Source organism: Melopsittacus undulatus, chromosome 8 (genome assembly GCF_012275295.1).
Source record: "Melopsittacus undulatus isolate bMelUnd1 chromosome 8, bMelUnd1.mat.Z, whole genome shotgun sequence".
Lineage (NCBI taxonomy): Eukaryota > Metazoa > Chordata > Aves > Psittaciformes > Psittaculidae > Melopsittacus > Melopsittacus undulatus.
The window spans coordinates 11,673,482-11,696,138 of NC_047534.1; the positions used below are offsets into that span (position 1 = coordinate 11,673,482).

General features: G+C 41.0%; 1 protein-coding gene across 2 annotated transcripts; it reads right to left on the bottom strand.

Moving 5' to 3' along the window:
* Positions 1-6,552: 6,552 nt before the first annotated feature.
* On the bottom strand, positions 6,553-20,235 carry IL20RB (interleukin 20 receptor subunit beta). Of its 2 annotated transcripts, none has more exons than XM_031052318.2 (7): positions 20,033-20,235; positions 14,670-14,796; positions 13,744-13,934; positions 10,814-10,938; positions 7,971-8,115; positions 7,503-7,648; positions 6,553-6,906 (listed from the first exon to the last, which is right to left on the bottom strand). In XM_031052318.2, exons 1-7 carry the CDS (start codon positions 20,118-20,120, stop codon positions 6,781-6,783), a joined length of 948 nt encoding a protein of 315 aa, XP_030908178.2. In that variant the 5' UTR covers positions 20,121-20,235; the 3' UTR covers positions 6,553-6,780. The 2 variants fall into 2 exon arrangements, with proteins under 2 accessions (XP_030908178.2, XP_005152570.3); XM_005152513.3 differs by having other exon boundaries at positions 7,971-8,121.
* Positions 20,236-22,657: the final 2,422 nt, after the last annotated feature.

Below are 22,657 nucleotides of genomic sequence, written 5' to 3' on the forward strand. Positions count from 1 at the left end.
ACTACAGGAAGGCAGGACAGTTGGGCTGGCTCTAGAAGCTGATTCTTACGAAGTACTGCACAAAATACATGCAAATTTTTACATTCAGCAAGCAGATTTTTTAACTTTTGGTACCAACTCTCACTTTGAGCAGAATTTCTTTCCCCTGGAAGACGGTAGAAGACAAAGCAACAAAAGTAAAAATCAAGAGATCGATAGTAAAAGCAAAATGGAGAGGAAAATATATCTCTTTATGGCATAGCTAGGTAATTGCATAACCATTCCAAGTAGAAGAGAAAAGGTCAACAGGCAGATGACAGGCTGGTGCACAGAAAGCTTTTGCTTAGCAGGGGACAATATTTCACAGAGCATTGGCAGAAAAATGAATGATTATGCAGAAGTGGCAAAGAAAATGCCAAACTCTATGGGCAATACAAGAAGCTGAGAATGCCTGAGTAAGACTATTCTATAATGACACATGGTGTCATGGTGAGAGACATCCTCTAAACTGCAGGACATTTGAGGTAGCACCAAACTCAGCAGAGTGATAAGAACAATGTCAAAATTAACAATGAAGTTGTACCAGATGGCAGAAGAGGAATTCAAGGCCAGGACTTGGCAAAAAGAAGGAAAATGTTAGTCATGAGCCTGTCTGGATAGCAGCAGGAGAGGTGAGATATATGAGCAACCTGGAGGACAAGCAGGACACTGCTTAACAGAATGAAAGCACAGCAGTGAATGGATAGGGATTATACAGTGGGAGGTTGGTTTGAAGACCACAATATGTTAAGAAGTATAGAGCTGCAACTGATATGTATCAAAGACCACTTTCACAGGACTATGTGAACTGCCTGGCCTCAGCAGGGATGCCAAAATGAAAGAGCAATTGTTTAAAGGAAAAAATGCAATAAATCTGGGAACTTAAATGGGAATGAAGTTGCAGGTGGGAAGAAGTTCAGCAGTAGCATAAGGACCGCCTGCTCAGCTCGGGAGCCTGGGGTTGTATTTCCAAGCTCAGAGCTGATCGTGAATATTTACTCTTTCCAATCCATTCCTTGACTGACTTTTGGATGGGGAAGAGTCCTTTTTATTCTCCGTTTCCTACAAGGTCTCAGGTAGGGAGCACTTCACCTCTCCACTTGGCCTCTAAAGTTGTGGGCATCTTTGAAGAGATCCTCCCTTTCTCCACCATGTGCTCTCCTGGTAAGTCAGTCTCCAAATCATTCAGGTTTCATAGAATTCTGTTATTCTGCATATGTCAGCATAACCCCCATAACAAAATGGACTGCATAATTTGATGTAGATATAGAGCACTCAGTTAAAATAGTTTTCCCAAACATGAATTATAGAATCTTTGTGGTTTGGTGTGCTGTCTGGAGTTCTTTCGATCCACCACCCAACTCCAAGCTAACTTCAAACCTAGATCAGAACTACTGGGGACCTTTGATAGGTTCAGTATTATGCCCTGTATAATGCAAGAGTGCTTCTGTCCAGACTTAAGGAGACATGTTTTTCACCATCAGGACAGCCAAGAAGGTGAGCAGATTACTGAGAGAGGTTGTGCAGTTTCTGATTTTGGAGATCTCCAAACCCAGACTGGATAAAGCGCTGAGCAGCCTGATCTGACCCAAGCTGCCCCTGCTTTGAGCAAGAGGTTGGACTAGAGAACTCCTGAGGTCTCTTCCAGCCTGGATTATCCTAGGGTCCTATGAGGACCTATGAACCACAGCTAGTATTCAAATCTCCCACCCACATGCAGGAACTCCAGGCTTAATATTGGAGCAATTTATCCATTTTGGTTCTAATGTATGAACATTCCGAGCACATCCACTTGTGAAAACTAATCCTATGCTTTCAGACATAAAGATTCAGCATGGGAACCTTCATAAACTCCTTCGCAGTAAGCAGAGTTGTTACAAATTCAGTTTGGTTTCTGCCATTGCTTGAACTTCCTAGAGAGCTCCTTTGATATGTGATCATCTGACCCTGAAGACTCCCTGGCAAGTGTCCCATTTCTAGGATCTATTATTAGTTTAGATGTTTGTAGGAAGTTGTATCCCAAAATCTTTTTGCCCTGATTTACTGTGTATTTACATTTAATCGGATAGAAATTGTGATTCCCTCCTTTTTTTCTTATTTGGCTATGACTTCAGGGTTTTGAAAGATGCCTTATTGCTCCCACTATTAATCCCCCCCCCCCACCTTGCAGTTTCACCATGCCAACACTTCTCTGCTCTTTCTAAAGTCTTTTTTTGACAGGTGGAATGTATTTGCTTTAATCCTCTGCTGTGTCTTTAAATAGGCCTCATGCTCTTGTTTTAGATGTCTGATAAAAAAATAAAGGATAATGTAAAAATAAAAAAGATAATCAAATATTGTTATGACCCCAAGAGACAATGAAGACAAATGTTCTTCGGCTTGCTTGTAGTTGCCTGGTTGGTAAACCCTCTGGGGTCAGTGGCTGGAGGGCCTGTGCCCAAGAATAGCTCTGATACGGTGCACCCATGTCACCCCTGGTCAGACTGCTGGTGAGAGGACTGTGCAAATTCTTACCAGGAACCCCCTCTGTTGGGAGCTGCCTTTGAGCTCTGGCACCCACTGCCAAAGCCATACTCTAGCTTGGTTGTTTTTATAGCTCTGCTGTAGCCCTGGCCACGTTTGATGCTCCAGTCTTGACTCACCAGCCTCATTACTGAAAGGTTGTTCAGCAATTGGTCCCAACCCCGGTCACTGGGGGAGCTGCGCCAATGCTGGGTGATAGCAACCCTTCCCATCTTGCTGCCCGCAGCCTCACCCTGCAGTGCCACTGCTCTCCTCTTGGGTCCGCAGTGAGGGATGACAGACTGGGGTAGCACAGCAGACATTCGTGTAGGCAGGGTAAGTTGTTAACATCAGGGAAGTCCAGACTGGCGGTTCCCTCATGCTTCTTTTATTACAATGCTGAAGATCTGTAAAGTGCAAGCTCCTGTCAAACCTCTCTCTGCGGCTGAAGGGGTGAACAGGATGCCTTTGGGGTAGGCTAACTGTCTGCTGGCCTGCACTGTGAGAGCATGTCCTCAGCTGTTAATGAAGGTCTGAGTTTGATCCCGAGTGAACCATGGACATTAAACTCCCCAGAAGGAGCCATTGCTGTAGTAATAGCTAAATTATAGCCCTTACACTGAATGAAACTAAACTAGGGCTCAGTGTGCAGTATTTATGTGGGCAATTTCACTTAACCTTGCCATATTTTAATTCCTTTTATACCTCAATTTAGTAATTTCTGATTTTTTTTATAGTTCTGTTTATTGAGAAGACCACAAGAGATCTGAACTGAGTAATTTCTATTTCTGCAGCTTTGTACTTCAGTAACAACAGAATCATCTGTACATAACTCTTTAAACAATAAATATATACAGTGATTTAGATATTTAATATGTTTGTAGCAATCAATTTTCAGGACACAGTACTGCCTTCACAAGAAAGTGAATTGATTTGTAGTCAAAGTAGTTATTTAGCTTACTTTTTGATTTTATAAGGAAAAAAGACAACTTTTAAAGAGACAAAACATACTGTGATAATGCAGAAAATACTTTAAATTGTAATTTATCCAGTTAAAGATCTCAATTTTAATTTGACTGTATATTAATATCAGTCTGTAAAAATTGCAAACTTTAATGTACTTCTAAGAAAATATACTTCACAGGAAGAATTAGGCTCTATTCCAGCCATTTAGTGTCATGGAACAGATAATTGAATTCCTTGCTTTTTTGTCAAGCCAGTCATATCACATAACTCTTTTTAAATGCTCATGTAATCAACAGTCTTTATGCTGGTCTGCATTTAATAGACTGAATAATTTTTTCTTTGCAAACCAATCTTGATCAGCTTTCCTTCTGTTCTTACAAAGTCTTCAGGAATAAGTTGTTTTTTTGGAATCACATCTGATGGGTTACATGCAGCACAGAAATAAAACTCACTAGAAAGGTGATGCAGGTTTGTGCTTTATTTTCATGCAGCATTTTTTTTGAGGAAAGTAACTAAGTAGTGCATTTTCAAAAGAAATGGAGCCGCTTGCTACCACATCAAGAGAAAGAAACGGGGCAAAGTTCATCAGCACACATTGCTCTTCACTGCTGTTTCTTCTTTGGTCCTTTTTTGTTATGCAGTATCATGGTTGTAGGAGCAAAATCAGTTATCAAAGAAAGACAGCTGTTGCCATGACTGCTAAGGCATGGTTAACTCTTGGAATGCACAGAAATGAACTAAAAAGAGTGGTTGAGAGCAGCTACCTATGCCAATGCTGCCATGCTACTCTGTACATGGATGGCAAAGGAATTGCTCTTGTTGTATACTATGATTTTCAGGCCTAACAAAATGCAGTACATACTTCAAAGTGAGGTGGTTTCCAGGGACTTTCAATCAGCATCAAAACTTTAGCTCCAAGTCTCCACAGACTCAATACTGGAATATCCTGATGCGAATTGAATATTGTCTTTCTGAAACAGCAGCAGCACTTAATTCCATTTCATCTCCCTATCTTAAGATTTTTTTTTCAGGTGTTTCTTTTGTTTAACGTCTGTGCAGTTTTGTACAACTGTTTAACTGCTTTATTGGAAATAAGAAAGGACATAAAATCTGTTGTTGCAAGTGGGAAACAAACATATGCTGTGTACTTAGTATGCAGCAGGAAAATACGCATTAGAACAATTCTTAAAAGCCCTTTGTATTCAAGGGCCGTTTCTTTCCCTGCTTTACTTTGTATCCCTAAACAATTGGTACTGCCATGATGCAACTATATCAGGGGAGAAGAGATTGGAGGAACTATTAAGGCTTTTCAGACCTATACCCATGGAATGGAGAAGTAACAGGACATTTTCCGGTATGGGACACCCCTGTGGGCACACTCGAAACCAAGACACTGAACTCATCCAAATCAACAAGGAATAAAATAAGCGTAAATGCAAGGCACAGGAGCTCTCTAAACCAACTTTACTACCAAGGCTTCTGTAAGGGGGAGCTATGCCTTGAAAATTCAAGTACTGGGCAAAGCTAAGGGTGTGTTTAACCAAGAGCCCACAGCCCTGCAAGGGAGCTCACTTCTGTGCTGACTGTCCTTAGCAAAATTGCTGCTCACCAGTGCCTGCTGCCAGAATCACCCAGTCACTGGTTGCCTCCTGCTGCCAACCCAGCTCAGTTCAGGGAGGGCATGAGACCTGCTGGGTCCCTCAGGACTTGTATCAGCCCGTGTACATGCCCTCCTCCTCTTCACTCCCAGATCTCCTTGTCAGGGCCCACCATCATATAGGTGTTGGCAACTAGGCATTCCCAGTTAGCTGTCAACCTAAAACCAGCCCTGAGTCTTCAATGCTCAGATTTTCACAGATTTTCTCACCCTGTAATTTGCTACATATTGAGCAGTACCAGTCTTACTATTTAACACTTAAGAACTATACCCTAATATTGTCCAGGCAGATGTTAGTGGGACAGGAATAAAACAAGCCACTGGGCTACAATACCGAAGTGTGATGCTAGCCAGGAACCAGGGGGTGGACTGCCTACACAGAGAGGTACGGTCAGTCCTGAGTCGCTTCTACTTCTTTCACGGTGTTTTGTTGCCACCTGATGGCTTGATGCAAGATTGCAAGAATGAAACAAATCGGCATATTGTGAGGGACGTCTTGCATTGCATTAGATCCGTTGTTAGCTTTAAAAAAAAGCTTTTCAGCTTAAAGTCTTTTCATGCCCTCCTAACACAAGTCTTCACTTCACAGGTAATAAGTTACTTTTCTTCAAAGTGACAGCCATAATTGCAGTATACGCAACAAAATTATTTCATTTGTATTTAAAAGGAATTTGTCTTTTAAGGACCAATTTTGTCCCTTAAAAGGACAAGATATCTGGAAGATAATGATGTCATCAGACCTGGAATGGTCCCTCATATGGTAATGCTGTGATGCTTGATCCATACATCTGGTGCTCAATGCCTCCTGGTGCAAAGACATCTGTTGCCCATGTGAATTAATGGTTTTGACACCCTGCCTAGGTGATCTTGCACCTATATAATATTAGAAGTGCTGCTGGTCTTGTAAAGTTCTGCTCCCCAAAATGGTTCTCAAAGATCCTTCCACCCGTCTTTGAAGTCTGTTTCTTACATCTATCCCCACGAAGCACTGGTAAAACCCAGCTGCCCCTCATGGTCTGTCTCTAAGTTTTGTTGGCACCATACATGATTATCTGTCACAAGCAGCAAGTTGTTATGTTGTGTCAAGTCACTGTCAGCATCCTTTTGAATGAGTGTAACCTCAGGTTAGGGCCTGCAGTCCTAAAGCATTTTTTCCCTGCTCTTTCCGGCTGATTTAACCAAGCTCTTACTGGCTGCTTAATTCCTTTTTAAAATATCAAGGTAAAAATGCTGAGGCTGAAATGGGTTAGAACAAAGGAACTGGTCTCTGCATTCGTTGCTCTGGTGAAATCCTGGTGGCAAAGGGTGGTTTCTGCCCTGGAACCATCTATGTGACTGGCAGAAGTAAAGTGAACATGAGTTCATATCTGGTCATGGGTATGGATATTAAGATGAACTATAAAAGATAGTGGTTGTCATCTGTGACCTTTACTTGCTTTTTATGCAGATGGATGAAGATGCTACACAGAGGAACAGAGCAGGCCACACACTCGTATCACTTGATTTGCAGCAGTTTTTAGACACAAAAGTTTTAGACACAAATGCTACTTATTGGCACTCTGAGGAAAGTGGCTGGGGTACCATCTGCCAGCTCTGCTTACAAGATCTGTTTCCACAGGCTGTTTATTTTATGAGATCTAAAGTGTTTCTTGAATCCACAGTCGGAGAACTTCTTCTGAGGGTATAACATGCACCATCAGATCACATTGCTCATCTTCTTCACTGCCACACAGTATCAGCTGGGTTGGAGGTTCTGATACTTTCTGCAAAACAAATGTGTTCGCTCAAGCACCCTCAAGGCTTCCGAGCTATACATCCATCCACTTTTCCCCACACATTGCTCCTCTCATCCTTCCTGCCACAACTGCCCACAGAGCCACTGCTCAGGAACTCACAGCCACAAAAGCTGCTTCCTTCATTCTCAATTGAACTGGACAGTACACTTCAGCTCCTGACTCAAACATACTTCTCCTGAGTGAGTGAGAAAAGAAGCTGCTTTTGATTTGTTTCTCCTTACCAAGCTGATGAGAAGCTCAGTGCTGATAGCAGGGGACATGCAGCAGTGCTGCCAATGACACAGCTGTTTTGTTCGGGGAGCAGCTGGTCAGCAGGGACAGTCCATGCCTCCCCAGCTGCTTCCCCACAAGCACCAGGAGCATCTTCCCTAATCAGGGCTGTAGGCCAAAGGCAGTGACAGCCGTGCAGCCAACTCATGTGGGCTGCTTGACCTGTGCAGCTCAGCTCATCATACTGGAATGAGCAAGGCTTCCTGTGCGTGTGTCTGCTTTTTCTGCCTGCCTCGTGCTCCTGTGAATATCCAACACCCTAAAAACCAATAAAACACAGTAATAAAAGTTACCAGTGTGTCTGGCAGGACTGCAACAGGGCAGCAGGAATACTGAAGGATTTTGCTTGTTTTCCAGGTAATGAAAAGCAGGGTCAAAGCAGCCATGGCAAAGCCAGCAGAGATGAGGAGGGCAGTGGGCAGCCTCATGGATGTGCCACCTAGAAATAACAGAAGCAGCAAAACTTCTAAGAGGCAAACCTTGTGAGGATAAACCACTCAATGCAGTCAGCCTGCACCCTCTGTGGCTGATCTTTGCATCCACCCTGGTGAGATCCTTTGTTGGCTCACTCCAGGGAAGGATACCTGTGACAGTGTAGGGGGCTGCCCTCCTGAGTCTTTCTTTTTTCCTTCCCCAAGGAACAAATGGGTAGCACATTTGCAAATAAGCAGGAGGTATTGGATGAAAATGAGAGGAAGAGCTGCTGGGGTGTCCTTGGGCATGACTAAACCAGGGGAATAGGAAGGAAGGGTGACTGTTACCTTGTGCCCTCATGCACTGTGTCTGGCTGAAGCTGCTGCTTCTGTTGATCGCCTCAACGTATGTCTGAGCTTTTACACAGTAATCAGGTCCTGCCTCCATGGTGTCCAGGTGAATCACAGAGCTGACCTTCTTCACCACCTTCTGCTGCATCTGCCACAAGTCCAGGGGAGAGAGCATCAGAAGACAGGGCAAGAACCTAATTGTGGACAGGATTCCTGAAGTGATGCTATCCCAGACTTTATTGGGAGAAGGGGGAGGAACAGCAGGAGGTGTGAGAGAGGGAGCAAAACAGCAAACATGAAGAACAGTGGAGTGCAGAATGAGACCCCACACATGGTGGAAGGGGATGGAAAAATAGAACTGTGAGCCTAAGAAGTATAATGGTGATATTGGGCCACAATGCTAGACTATGACCTACTCCCCTGGTGTAAGGGCTTGATGACTAAGATCTTGACTGATCCAAGTTTTTGCTGAGGTATGAAAATCATGCCTGTGTTAGTGTGATATGATAGGAATGCCAGAACCATGCTGTGACAGGGGTGTGAGAGCTCTGCTGTAACTCTAGAGCACTGAGAGGGGATGGACTGGGCTTGTGAGGAGCAAGTGCATTTAGTGTGTGCGACTGCAACACACTTCAGCAACCCTTAAACAGTATATGAATACCAGTACATTATTTTTCTGCAATAAATAGGACTCCATTAACTGCTAGCAAAAAGAAGTCAGTATTTCCAGTCTCCCCAGTCAAGAAAGGACAGGTAACAATTAAGTAGTAGCTCCTAATTCTTGCTGTGTTTCAGATGCAAAGCCTGCACTCTCAGAAGGCCTGAACAGCCTCCAGCATCACATGCACACATGGATACTTCCAACAAGCCACTAGGGCTCTTCTGGTAGGGCAAGTCCTTCTCTCCATCAAAATATCCCTCTCCACAGAAACGTGATCTTGAGGCCCACTAGTTTGAAAAGATTTCAAGGATGAAATAAGGCTAGTGACTATGTGTGGTATGTAAACTCTTGCAAAAACCTCAAATCAGACATGTCAAATGTGACAATTATAAAAAAAATAATTAGAAGAGTCCCAGCAGAGAACTGGACACGTACTGACCAGCAGACTTGGTGCTTGGGACAGTCCAGTAGTTGGAAACTATTCTGAAGTTTGGAATTAATGTTCAGGTGATTAATATCATACATTGAAGAAGAGTTAACATTTTGTTAAGCCCATGAACACGATTGATCTTATTTACTTCAGTTTCCAAAAGATAGTCAAGATTTACTTCAAAAGCCTGTTAATGCAACACCCACAGGATGAAAAGGCATTGGAGTGCACTAACCAGGCTGCAACGGCTCTGACCAGCCCTGCCTGGCTCCCCCATCTTCACCCTCCTCTCCATGGCCCAGAAGCCCCATTAAACTCAGCCCAGAACCTTCAGTTGCAGTCTGAACTATGCTGGAGTGGTGCCTGTCATAGAAACATAGAATAGTTAAGGCTGGAAAGGACCTTAAGATCATCCAGTTTTAACCCCCTTGCTATGGGCAGGGATGCTTCACAGACCAGGTCACCCAAGGCTTTGTCCAACCTGGTTAAATTGTGCCCATGAGAATTTTTCCCCTTCATTTTTACAGTCAGTGAGTGTTCCTTACATTGAGCATCCCTCACCAGAAACAGGAACTTGGGGTTCAGGTTTTCTGGAATAGTCAGCTCTGTGGTAGTCATCCTTGTTAACAACTGCTGGGGAAGAAAAGGAGTATGGAGACTTGTATAGTGCTCCTGCACCTTCAGCTGTGCAGGTTTACTCCCTGCCCACCTTGGTAAAGACAAAAATAGCTGGAAAGGCTTCCACAGGGAACAACTAAGTAGCCTGGGAGTCCTTGGCCTGGAAGAAGATACACAATATGAAACTATTCAGAGTGGCAGGGAAAGTGAATAGGGAATAACCGTTCTCTCTCTCTCTCTCTCCCCTAAACCAAGATTGAGACAGCACAACAGTTAGGCTGCAGAATTCCTGAGTACAGGAAATTGTATGTGCTAAAAGTTTACTTAACTTGAAAACCACAACAGATAAATTAATGGACCAAAAATTCATCAAGGACTATTAATGATACCATTTCTGGTTCAGGAATTTCCTGGAGCTGTGTCTGTGAAATCTCAGAAAATAACCTGAGTGTAATTACACACAGGCTTTCTCCTTATTAATTTCCCTGGTCATCTCTATTGGCCACTGGCAGAGAGAAAACACTGGGTTTGATGGTCTCATGGTCTGACTTCATGCAGCTGCTGAAATTTCATGCTTTTATGTCCTTAGGTGCTGTGGAAGCACAAGTTCCCAGGAGAAAAAAAAATTGTTGATATCTAGTGAAAACAGAAGGGCCTGAATGGAACATAAATTGTCAGTGCTTCAGTATTACCCAGGTATAAGCAATGCCCTCAGCTAAGCAACTGGCAGCTCACTGTCACAGCCAAGCTGTTTTACAAAAAAATCCTGAGAAAAATGTTGGCACCTCAGTGTGACACATTAATCTTGGTCTGAGTCATCCAAATGATGTTTAGAGAAGAAAGTCAGCATAAACACCTTCAGTTCCTGGCTTCTGGTTCCTTTCAATGATTGAGGTCCCTGAGGAGATTCCTCTTTCCAGAGAAGGAAATCTGGAAAGAACACACAAGCTTCTCCACAGAGGTAACACCAGCACACTGGTATGTGCAGAGGAATATGTCACACATTGACTCCAGACATGTCCCCCAGCCTCACAGCAGGAGTTCGGATTGGCAAAGAGGTCCTGGCAATGTACATATGCTTTCACTTTAAGTATGTAGGCTCCCTGCCCAAAACCCGAGGGTAAAACTCACCCTACTCTCTTGGCCCTTCTTCCAATAGAGAACACAGAACTGAAAGGCCGGCCCCATGTCTTCCAGCTCCACTAATAAATGATAGCCATCTGCTATGACCTTCATCAGAGGTGGGGTCAGGGAAGCTGCCAACACAGAGAGAGCACCATTATCACATCAGAGGCAATCCTTAAAAATAGTCCTGTTCCCAGCTAGGGGAGGGAAAGAAGCTGCCATCATGAGCACAGTAACATTACTCTGGAATAATAGGCAGTTGCTTCAGTGGGGCAAAAGCTTCTCTCTGCTCTGCCTCCACTATGACTAGAAACACTAGCAGAGTTTGAACAGGATGACCATGGCTGGCATTGCAAATGGGAGTTTGGCAACAGCTGAGTTGCACAGAACTTGAAAGCTTCTGAATTTTCTCCAGTAGAGGAAGCATCTGGCCTAAGAGTCCCGTGTGAACAACAGCAGCAGAACCAGCTGGATAACCAGAAGTTAAGACACCAGATCAGGCCAGTTCCGCTCCTGGGCATTAGCTTAGCACTAACATACAGGGCAGGAGCTGTGAAACCATTGCTTTTTCATGGGAATTTTGGCAGTTATTCAAATGTGAAGGAAAAAGTAATATGATCCTCTGGCAGTGGAGCTCTGTAACTCTGGCAGTTCACATGAATGCTGATTTTCTTCTAGTGTCTACATGGTTTTAGATAGACTTGGGCTGATGACCTGCTGTGACTAAGGTTCTGTAAATGTATGCAAGCAAATCTGCAGATGATTTGCTTCATGCTTACTTCGATATTCAAAGATTGGTTCTGATTGGGATTCTGCTGTGAGGAGTATTAGTGAAACAATCAGAATCTATCAAACATGAATGAAACTACACACTGAACATTTGTGAACTGGGAATTAAGTCTATACTACTTATATAAGCCATTCTTTACCACTCCATTGTGGCTGAAACTGGTTTTAATTAACTTGCTTTTAAGAAATGAAGGAGAGCAATGTATAGTCACATATAGAAGAGATGTTCTTAATAGAATTTGCTCTTACATTCAGTAAATTGCCATTAAGACTGAGCAGTATGAAAAGATAAAATACAAATAGGCTCATAATGAGTGTGCCACAAATGGGACACCTGGAAAACTACTTTATACTTTTAAATTGAAAGGTGAGAATCTGCTTAACAATATGTCTCAAAAACAAACAAACAAACAAAGTCTTAACATCATTTGGAGGTTAAAAACAAATATTGGGATGTTTTAAGAAATGAATATTGCAAGGTGCTACTACTAACCAAACAGAAGTGTTTAGTTTTATCTCTATGTCGGTACACTGGATACCAACTAACTATTGGAATTTTGATAAATGAAGAGAGACATAACTAAATCGTTAGTTTTAGGAAGGTCTTTTAAAAGTGTCTTCCATGTGTCATCATAATTTATACATATCTACATCTAAGGCTTTTACACTGGAGCTATTCAGACTACAAGTACTGTGCTGATGCCCTGACTGTCTATGAGCTACGTACAGAACCAGTGGTCTGTGCTTTGAATTGCTTAGCTTCTCTCAGATGCAGTTACACATTTCCTAAGAGATGCAATAACAGAGGCAAAGGAAAGTGAGCAGTAAAAATGCATAAGGACAAGAACTTATAGTGACTTTTCTTTCTCCTTTAAATACTTGTCCATATATGCACATTCATACTACAGCTCATTGCAAGCTGTATCCTCTGAATTTTCACAGCTTAGAGAGAAGGTTGTATTGAAGTCTCTTAGATACAAGACTAAGCTGTCAAATACTTTACCATACCATAAGGAAGTTGCTGCTTTTCTTCATGATGAGGATCAAGCTAATGAATACCTTTCCATATAAATGCCTGACAGTGTGTCCTGTGGCTCAACTTTATGTCACTAGAGCTCTTGGAAAAGGGAATGAGTTTTCATCTAAAGCACTATCTAGAAAACATTTCTACACCAAGAGACACGCTTACCAGCTTAGGTGGCACTTCTCATGGTGCTGCTTTGATTAAGTGCTCTGTATGAGCGAGGACTGCTGACTTATGAAGTAGTATATAATCTCCAATGACTGACGAAGGTTTAAGATTGGGTCAGCTCTGGTCTTGGACAGGCAATTTCTTTCCGGGCTGAAACTGATGACTGCTGCCCATCTCAGACTGAGACTTGCACTCCAATAGTGACCTTGGCAGGGGTTTTCCACCAGTTTTTATCGCTGCAATCAGTTGACTACACAGCAGAGAACACAGGCAATGATTCCAGAGAAACACTGGAAACAGCATGCTAATTTTAGGTTGCAACATGATTCTTAGGTTGAGCTAGACCTCAAACTTTGCAGGGGTTGGAAGGATATGGACAAAATACCCTGCATTGCTAGGACTGCAGCAATGTTATAGTTTCCTTTTTAATTTCCTCTTCTGAGGTCACTTCATATATCTGACAACATGGGAGGAGGGAGCCATGTCTGGAAGGAACTGGGATTTTTAGGACAGCATGAAGCAGATGCAGGCTGACATGGCTGTTTTCTAGAGTAAGTGCTTCGACAGGATCAGGTTCTGGACTCTCAGAAGTGACTAGAAGACATGGATTAGATGGAGCACTGACAGCAACCCTGGTTGATCAGAAACTTTTGAAATCAGAGGCAAGAGTAACCAACTTGCCAAAAGAAATGTTTTCTTACCTATCTTAGAAGCCTTGGAGATTCAAGCCCTGTAAATTCGGCCCTGCTTCAGGAGGAACTTATGTCCATGAACACAGTGTGAATACGAATGAAATGTCCCAACCCAAAATGAGAGAAACTGAGAAGCAGGGTGTGCTTTGTGCATTCATTGGCTTTGTGTGACATGCACAGTACATAAACATATGCATGAGCAATCCCTCAACACCAGACTGAGAAATTAACACAACGTAGCTAAGCCAAACAGCAGGACTCACTTGTGATGCGATTGAAGAAACCTTTCAGGGTGCCCCACTCTGATCTTCTAGTGCCAGTGTCTGCCCTTACACGCAGGTTATAGGCCACAGTGGCTGAGATATCCTCTGTGATGTTGCACACTGTGGCTGTGGTGAGTGAACATTCACAGATGGGAATCCAGCTCTCATCGGCATAGTCTCGTTCATACTCCCTGAGGAGAGGAAAAGAAAGCAATCGGGCAACAGTCTGGTAGGACATATATCTGTAACACAGTCTAAGGCTTCTTGATAGTTCTTTCCAGGTAAAACCAGTACTGGGTTGCATTGGAACTGGAATACCAGGAGTGTATGAAACCAGTATGGGTGTGGTTTAGATCTTATCTAGACAAAATCTCCCAGAGCCACCTCATTCATGAGTCAAATAGAGCATGATAATGTAGGAGGTGGGGATAGCCAACACAGTGTTGATGCCTCAGATCCTGCCTACTCACTTCACTTGATCATCCCTGGTAAACCAGAATTCAAAAGCTATACTGTAATACAAGTCATAGCTCAAGATGGATCAGAAACCTCCTATAATGCATGTTAGATGTTTAAAAGATGAACATTGAATAAATCTCTTTCCTTTTCTAAATAAACTGTTGCTAATCCTCCTAACTTTTGAATTCTCTGGACAGAGGCAGTTTTCATATTTGGGCTTAATGCTCAGATATTTTCACATTTGTCCTTAATGCACAGCTTGGATTACTCTGGTACCTATTAACCTGTAAACAGTCTCAGAACTTGAGCAAAAGGACTTTTTTTCCCCACTTGTAATGGCCTAACATCTAGAGTATAAAACTTCTCCTATGTCTAAGAACTGAATAGTGCTAAAAACATCCAAAAAAGACAAATTTTATGTCTAAGTAAACAGTGTTCAAAGAACAAAGAAGAACAACAGAAATTACCCCTGAAACTCAACGGAGTATCTCACAGTTTCTCCCTGGATGATCACAGGACTCCAAGATAAGAAGTGTTTCATGTTGGTAGAAAGAATAGAGATATTCTGAGGTGCTGGCAGCAAAGCATCTTCACCTAAAATTCCCAGAAAAAGAAAAAAATATATATACACGTGTATGAATGTACTAGAAAAAAGTTTACAATACTGCAAAACCATGTTTTGTATTAGAAATACACACTCTTTATTTCACTACTGTGACTTCACCATTTGAAAAAAAATTCAGAGAAGAAATGATAACCAAAGTGCAAATGAGAGAGCAATTAGGCTAATAGAAAGGCAAAGCACACCTTTTCATTATTTCAGCTTTTCACTGTATCAGTAAAACAAGTCAAGCTTTTATAAAGCCATCCAATATGATTTAATGAACTCAAGTGACAGATATTCTATTGCACTCGATAGACTGTTCCAATGTCATGGTTGGAAATGTGCTATTTCTTTCCAGACTTGACTGGACTGGACACTGTAGAAGATCTTAGCTTTTGTACAGCTTTTTTCATGTTGCAGGATTGTAATAATCTCTGTGCTTGTAGGCTGTAATCAAAGTACCTCTTTGATTTATTTAATAGACTATAAATGAAATCATTACATTATTCTGAGATCGTCAAAGCATATGGGATGGTACCTACAGTGTAGGTAATTTTATTCTATGGCATCTTGATGTAATATCCTTAGTGGTGTTTGGACCAGCTCACAGAAGGCAGGAATCCCAATGAGCATGCCCTGCACTACACTGTGGGAACAGACTTATCTCTGTTCTGCTACTTTCCAGTCACAAGTAAAGTATATTCTCTCTGCTCAGCAGGGAATGGCTCCCAGGGAACCATTGGAAGAGAGGAATGGATGGAGCAGTTTCAACCAACACTGTGCAGCAGTGGTCATTTTGACACTTTCCCAGAAACAAGGTAATCGTTCCATGATAATATCTGTTACCAAGGATTATTTCCTAATTATTTGTTTATGACATCTATTTCACTTAACAAGGCCTATCTTTCATTAGTTTTTAACTGCCATTAAAAGAGGGTGTCTTCTTTTAAACTGTGCTTACAAAGTTAACCAGTTAATGTCAGTTGTTCTACTCAGGATCAAAACCAGGTTGACAAGTCAATGAACAACATTTTCATGGTGGATATTATTTTAGAGTATAAAAACACTGGTGTTCTTTCTGCTTTTAGAATATTCCTTGTGTTTATATCTTTATAAAATCAGTAATGATGTTGAGGACCTTGATGCCAACTCTTTATGATTCTTTGGCGTGTTATATGGATCTGTTGACACAATGCTTAGCTATTCTTTAAGCTAAACATCAGCTATCTCTAGGATGAGGAGCTTTCTTCCTTGCAGTTTAGATAGTGGAAGAGTCACTTGCTGCCATACCAGCACTTCTGGCTTGTTGGGGTCCTTACTAGTTTCAGGGCACTTGTTGTCTTTATTCATGTTCACTCTGCAGCTTAACTACCCATTTTGTCTCTAGTATTCTCTATGCTTCCCAACATTTAGATTATTTGCTATCACTTTTTCTTGTATGCTTTGGGAGTTGGCATACCCAAATGTGTGACTTACGTAATGGACTTCAGTTATGTGATCAGACACTGGTTTTTCCATGACTCAGCACACATAATGATGTTCCATGTCTGAACAGGGCTGAGCTGTGCTGGAATGTTTCAGAATATTTTAAGCCCTTGATTTAGGACTTTTTGGGTATGTATTTTTCTTTTATTCAGAAGTACTGAACCCTGGTTTGCTGGCAAAACCAGTGAGTCTTCTACTGGCACAATGAGACCTTCCACCTCACTTCAGCTGAAGATTTTACACAGGCACTAAGGTTTCTTTCTTCCTTTCATTAGGAAAAACTCTGGGCCTAATTACAGTGTATGTGTCTCTATGAAAAAAGTTCACTGATTTAAGTTTCTGTTTGGTATTAATAGATTCGGGATAAGCACAAATTCTGCTACTTATAAGAACGCTTCTCCATGAAAAATAAGATAAAACCAGATACTCATCTATGCTATCTACAGAGCATATTTCTTGATTTTTACAGGACTACATATCTACTGTAGCAAAGCCAGATCACACAACAGCTATTGGAGTGTTTGCACTTTAGTATGAGAATGCAAAGTCTCCGGCACTGCAGGTGAGATGGTGGTGGTGAGTTACAGTATAGTTCACATGAATGGTACATTAATTTGAACATCTGCTTTCAGATGAAAGGAAATATATCTCTAGAGAAAGGTAGTATTTACCCTTCATAATTAAAGAATACAGAAGCAGGTATCTGTATGGGCACAAGTATACATATACCTGCATGTATGTGCAGCTATCGTGTGTAAAAAGTATAAGATTCTGTGCTCATAAGGTTAAATAATTAAATGACAAATTAAATGACAAATACACTAAAGTGAAACGTGTGATTCAGCTTTAGTATATCTTACTTGATTGTTTATATAAGAATGTTTCTAACTGCATAATCATGCCCTACTACAAATACAGTGGGCAGCCCTCAGGAGTAAATCATAAAGATGTAAAGCTAAAACTTGAGATCTTTTCATCCAGTACACAAATTAAATGGAGTTCCTGAGCAATAAAAGCAATGATGCACTTCCCTGCTCTCTGCCTGGGACCCAGAGCCATACTGAAAGCTGTAGTTTGGAAGAGAGGTTTATGCTTTCCCAAAATGCTGTTGATCTAGACATAGCATACCCTGTGTTGCAGCCAAACAAATTACATTCATCTTTTCTCCAATCCATCTGTTGCAAAAGCCCACAAGGCAATTGTAAGTAAATATGTGTTTAACATCAGGAGAAAAAAAATTCGAGGTTATATAAACAGGGGAAACATAGAGTATAAACAGTGAAGGATGCTTCCTAGTACTGAAATACTCCATTATCTGTGGTCTATACATTCTGAAGGGAAAAGAAATAATATACAAAGTGCAGGAGACAAATGGACAATGAGAGCAGGCAGGACCCAGAAGGCTGTTAGCCCAGGGCTGTGTGCGAATTTCATTTGGTTTTGGATTCACAAGCAATATGTAAATAGCCTCACAGGAAAAGCCAAGCTCATCTTTCAATTCAGGGTACTGACTCTTCCTCTAACATCTCCAGTCATGCCAAAGAAAAGACATGTCCAGATTTTCTCTGTAAATAGCATTTCTGCTTCCAAATCTATCAGGAGTATATTACATTTTCTTTGTTACACTAAGGATGGATTCCCATTTAGACTGGTGATGACTTCTTGTTTAATATTTTTCCCCTTTGTGTTAAACTTACAGAACCTACAATTAAAAAAAATTCATTATCAAGTCCAATACATTTGTCTGGTTTCCTTTTCAGTTAAAATGCCTTAAATAAACCCTGATAAAATTCTATTGGTCTGGGATAGATTCTTATACTCTTCTTTTTCTGTGAATATAGAATGCAGTAATATTTAATCTCTACTACTTCATTGTTTCTTGCTGTTAGTTTGCTGTTCACTATTATCACCAGTACTTATGGTTCAATGTCAGTAAACACTGCAAAATATTAAGAAAATTACTCTCCTTTCAGGGGCTCAACAAACACAAGAAGTAACTCCAGAATCAGCACTGCATAGTGTTCAGAAGTGCTTTACAACTTCTGTGGTTTTTCTGGCATGCCCCTTAAAATTTTATATACAGGACTGAGAAATCCTTCCTTACTGCAGTGCTAATAAGCATTAACTTTTAACTTCCAGTCATTTAATCTCCTTTTCCAAACCTGAAGGACAACAACGTCACCAGCTTCTTGTATCATCAAGAGTGGTCTGCCTCTGCATATGAGGAAACTTCAGTGAAGAGGAATCTGAAAAGGGAATTCTGTACTCTAAATATTGGTGATGAGAAAAAAATGTGTGTAACACCCCATGAAGCTAAAGAAATTTCTATGCAAGCTAAGTGGTGAAAATGAAAGCATTTTAGACAACAACAATAAATCATCCTAAACAATATGTTTGGATGTACCTCTAACCTGACAACTCTGGGAGCATCCCCTCCCTCACATCCCAATTGCACAAACTGACTGCAAAAAGTAAGTAAATACCCCTTTGCCTGTTTTTCTTCCCATCACATGGGATACAAAGCCTGGACTCCCAGGCTTGGACATGAACATGCCATCTCCTGACTTGTTGCAACCTCTGCGCAACCACAGTGGCAGGTTTCAACATAAACATTCAGTCAAAATGTTCTTTGCTCAACAAGCAGACTAGAAACTTTCATGTTTCAGGTCAAGGCCAAAAGAATGGGGGACACAATGTAAGTTATTCCATCTTTTTCTCCTACTGTCTGTCACAGTGTAGAAGACAAAAGTGGATGAGTAAGCAGCTGAGCCAGGCTGGCAGTCACTATGTACAGAGGCAACATGGCTCCTGTGCAGAAACATCACACAGCGAGCCAGGCCTTAAAGAAAAACATAATAAAAACAAAACTTCTTTAAAGAATAGCAGCCCTGCTTTGCTTCTAAAAAGCATTTGTCATAATCATCTGCATTCCACAGAAGAAACTGAGAACATAAGCAAATTGATGCTGAGTCAGTGGTTTCATCCCAGCAACAAGGAACTATGAATAATGATGTTTTGTTGTATTTTGTTTGCCAAGAAAGCTTTAAAACTACTCTTTTTTTTCTTAGTTAGAGAACAAAATGGAGCAAGACACAACCTTAATTCAAAAGCTAAGATGACACATTTAGAAAGATGGGAATGAGCAAAATCCAAGCACACTGGCCAGCCATGTTTGTTTTCTTGAGGACTGACCATCATAAAAACACTGAAGTATAGTCAGGAGATCCAAAGCAAAACTCCTTTTAGGAGGTGGGTTTGGAGTTTAGCATTTACTTGGAGAAGCAGAACAAAAATTGCACAGCCTCCTTACAGGGTAAAGAGACCTTCAGTGAACATTTTTGAGCTATTAGCACCTTATACCCTTCCTCTCTGACTCTACACCTACTCCACAGGTGGGGCATCCCCTGTGTTCAAACTGATCAGCATTAAGAGGACTTGAAAGTTCAGTTTCTCACAGAACAGCAAAAAAGCAAACACAGCTACAATATTACAAATATCCTTCAAACTGAAACTCCCCTTTAGATTTCAGAATTGACTAGCAGAATGCAGAATTTGCATATTGGCTTTTTCATTTGCTTATTCTAGTATTAACTTTAGATAAAGAATTAAAATTCAATACCTGACCTCATACTATTTGACTTCAGTTTTTTAGCAGTATGTTTAACAAAAGGACAAAAGACTGTTTCTCACAGCCCTTTCATCTTCCAACTTAAGTCAACAGAAGATATTTTAGTCATTTACCTGTGAAATTTGGTGCAATCAGAGCGCAGAAGAAGAAGCAGATGACCTTTAGTAACATATTGCTCAGACTTGTCACCTTCTCCCACATTCATACCCTGTTGTGCAGATCAGGTACTTCCCTTCTAGCCAGGGAGCCCTGTCTGAGCCAGCCATGCTGCCAGCAAAGTGGAGACTCCAGAGGAGTATTGCAAACACCACTTCTCTGCCTGTCTGTGCCAGTGTCAAAGACATACCTATGTTGTTTGAAAGGGCGTAGTTACAGGGAGTGCCCGGGTTATCTGCTGCCAGCATTTCTTGACAGGTCCATGCAACTGCCGAACAAGATGGCATAACTTTGTTTCACATTGTTGGCAATTATAGGTAGACAAAGACATTGTCAGGAGAAAACAGTATTCAGCGGATATTTCCATGTAATTTATATAGCTCTAAGTGCTCATTTTTTTCTGCTCAGCCCCAAAACTAGGAACCAGGAAAGTTCCCCACTCTTACTAAGGCATACCTGTAGCCACAGACCTTGTATGGAGGACTGTGTGCCCCTGGGCTGGCAGAAGGGAGTTGTGTGCTCCAATTTGGTTTCAAATAACACTTTTTATGGTAGTTATGTTGGGTGTGTACTGAGGAAGACATTCTGTTTTCAGATCTGATTTGGTGCAGACACATATATCCAAAAGTTTATCCATCTTCCAAGGTCCATGGCTCTCCATCTTGCCTCTTGAGCAAAGGCAAGCTCTTCAGCTGGATGCAGCCCTGAGACCTTCTTAGAAACCCAAACTGCCAGCTGGTTCCTAGGCTGCAGCAGCAACCTTTGTGTTTATGAGGCTGGCTTCTTCAGAGGCCAAGGGAGACATGTTCTTCTATGTTCTGCAAAAAGCTGTTTAAATCGAATGAAATTCTGGCCATACAGATAATGGGGCAAATAAAGCCAAATCCTACCAAATGTTTTCAGCTTTACTGAAAGCGATTGATAAAAACCTCTCCTCTAAAACCTCTTCTTCTGCCTTACAATTTGTCACTTTAGAAAGTGCTTTTGTGTTTTTTAAAAAATTCCTTTCTGATACCTTTTAATAGCAAATACATGACTACTGTTTTCAGTAGTGAACTAAAGGGATCTGTCAAAACTTGTGTAGTTCGTATTTTCTGAGGAAAGAATAAAATTAGTATTCAGTTAATCACAGGTCTCCAGGTTCTCAGACATGCAGAAACAGCACAAGTGACTACATCCCAAAGTTTTTCCTTCCCTCCATCCTTTCCCTTCCTTTTAATTTCTTCCTTCTTTTGCTTTCTTTGACCTCACTTCCCTTTCTCACCTTTTTTTTGTTCTTTCTGCCCTTTTTCTTTCCATCTTTCCTTGAAATCCGTTCTTCCATTCCTCCCTGCCTTCCTTCCATCCTTCCTTTTCTTTCTTCCCTCCATCTTTGTGACACACTGAAAGGCACATGCTTCTGTATGTTTCCCAAATATACATGTTTTCCTTTCATGCTAGAAAGATGTTCTCTGAAAGTATTTAATGGGTTTCAGGTAAACTTTTCTCTTCTTGTTCATCATTTTCCCAGTCTACTACTATTTCTATCAAATGTCCATGAACTCAAAGGTGAGTATTGTTGTGAAATGTATGCAGTGTCCAAGAGAGAAATATGGATGTGTTTAACAATATTAGCAATAAGATACCCTGCCTTTGCTGGGAGGGAAAATGAGTATTTGCAGAAGAAAGGCAAAATTTAATCATCAGATGAAAAAAATCTGTTCTTTTGTTGTACCAAGATGTAAATAAGACAATCATGAGTTTTGAAATATTCAATTCAGCCTGGGTAGTGTATCTGATTTTTCATTGCTTAATATCTGGTGGTGCCATAAACATGTGGATTTGCATACTCTGATTAAAAATTCAGACATGAGTTGAGAGGTATCTCAAAATCCACATGATCTAGTGAATTATGCCTCTTACCATTCACTTTATTACTGGAACAGATGCACAGAAAAGTTTACATTTGGTTTGTAGGAAATTTACTGGGATTAGGTACACAGCTAGTTTTCTTTTCCAAAGATTTCTTGCTGTCTGTGAGCCAGGCAGTCTCCTTTCCAAAGGTGAGGAAAATGAATATAGCCCCATATCACAGTTTATTAGTTATGAGCAATAGAAGAGGTAAAGTAAGTCTGCTATAATAATGATTGCATCTGCCTTGAGTTAACAGCAAGACTCTAAAATGAGAACTGTAATAATATTATACTATGTTTCATTCCTTGTTTATAGACACCTAAAGCACAACATAAACATAGAAATGGAAATAGAAATTGTGGGGCATCTAAAGAAAACTTGAGGTAGAAGCTAAGCTACTGCATATACAGGGCTAAGTTTTGCAAAACAAGAAGCTTAGGATAGAAGTGATTATTCAGATTACAGCTACTATAGAAAAACAGTGACAAAATACCTTCTGAGATTTTCCCTTTTTTTTGAAATGCTATATAGAAATAGTTGGCTTGAAAGAAATAAAAGTACTTACTCAATTTTACTGCTTTGCCTTCAGACTTTTATCAGTTTTACAAGACATTTTGAACTTGAAACAAATGTTTTGATTACTTTTCCTTCATGATTATGGCTACATGAACATTTCTGTGAAATATTTT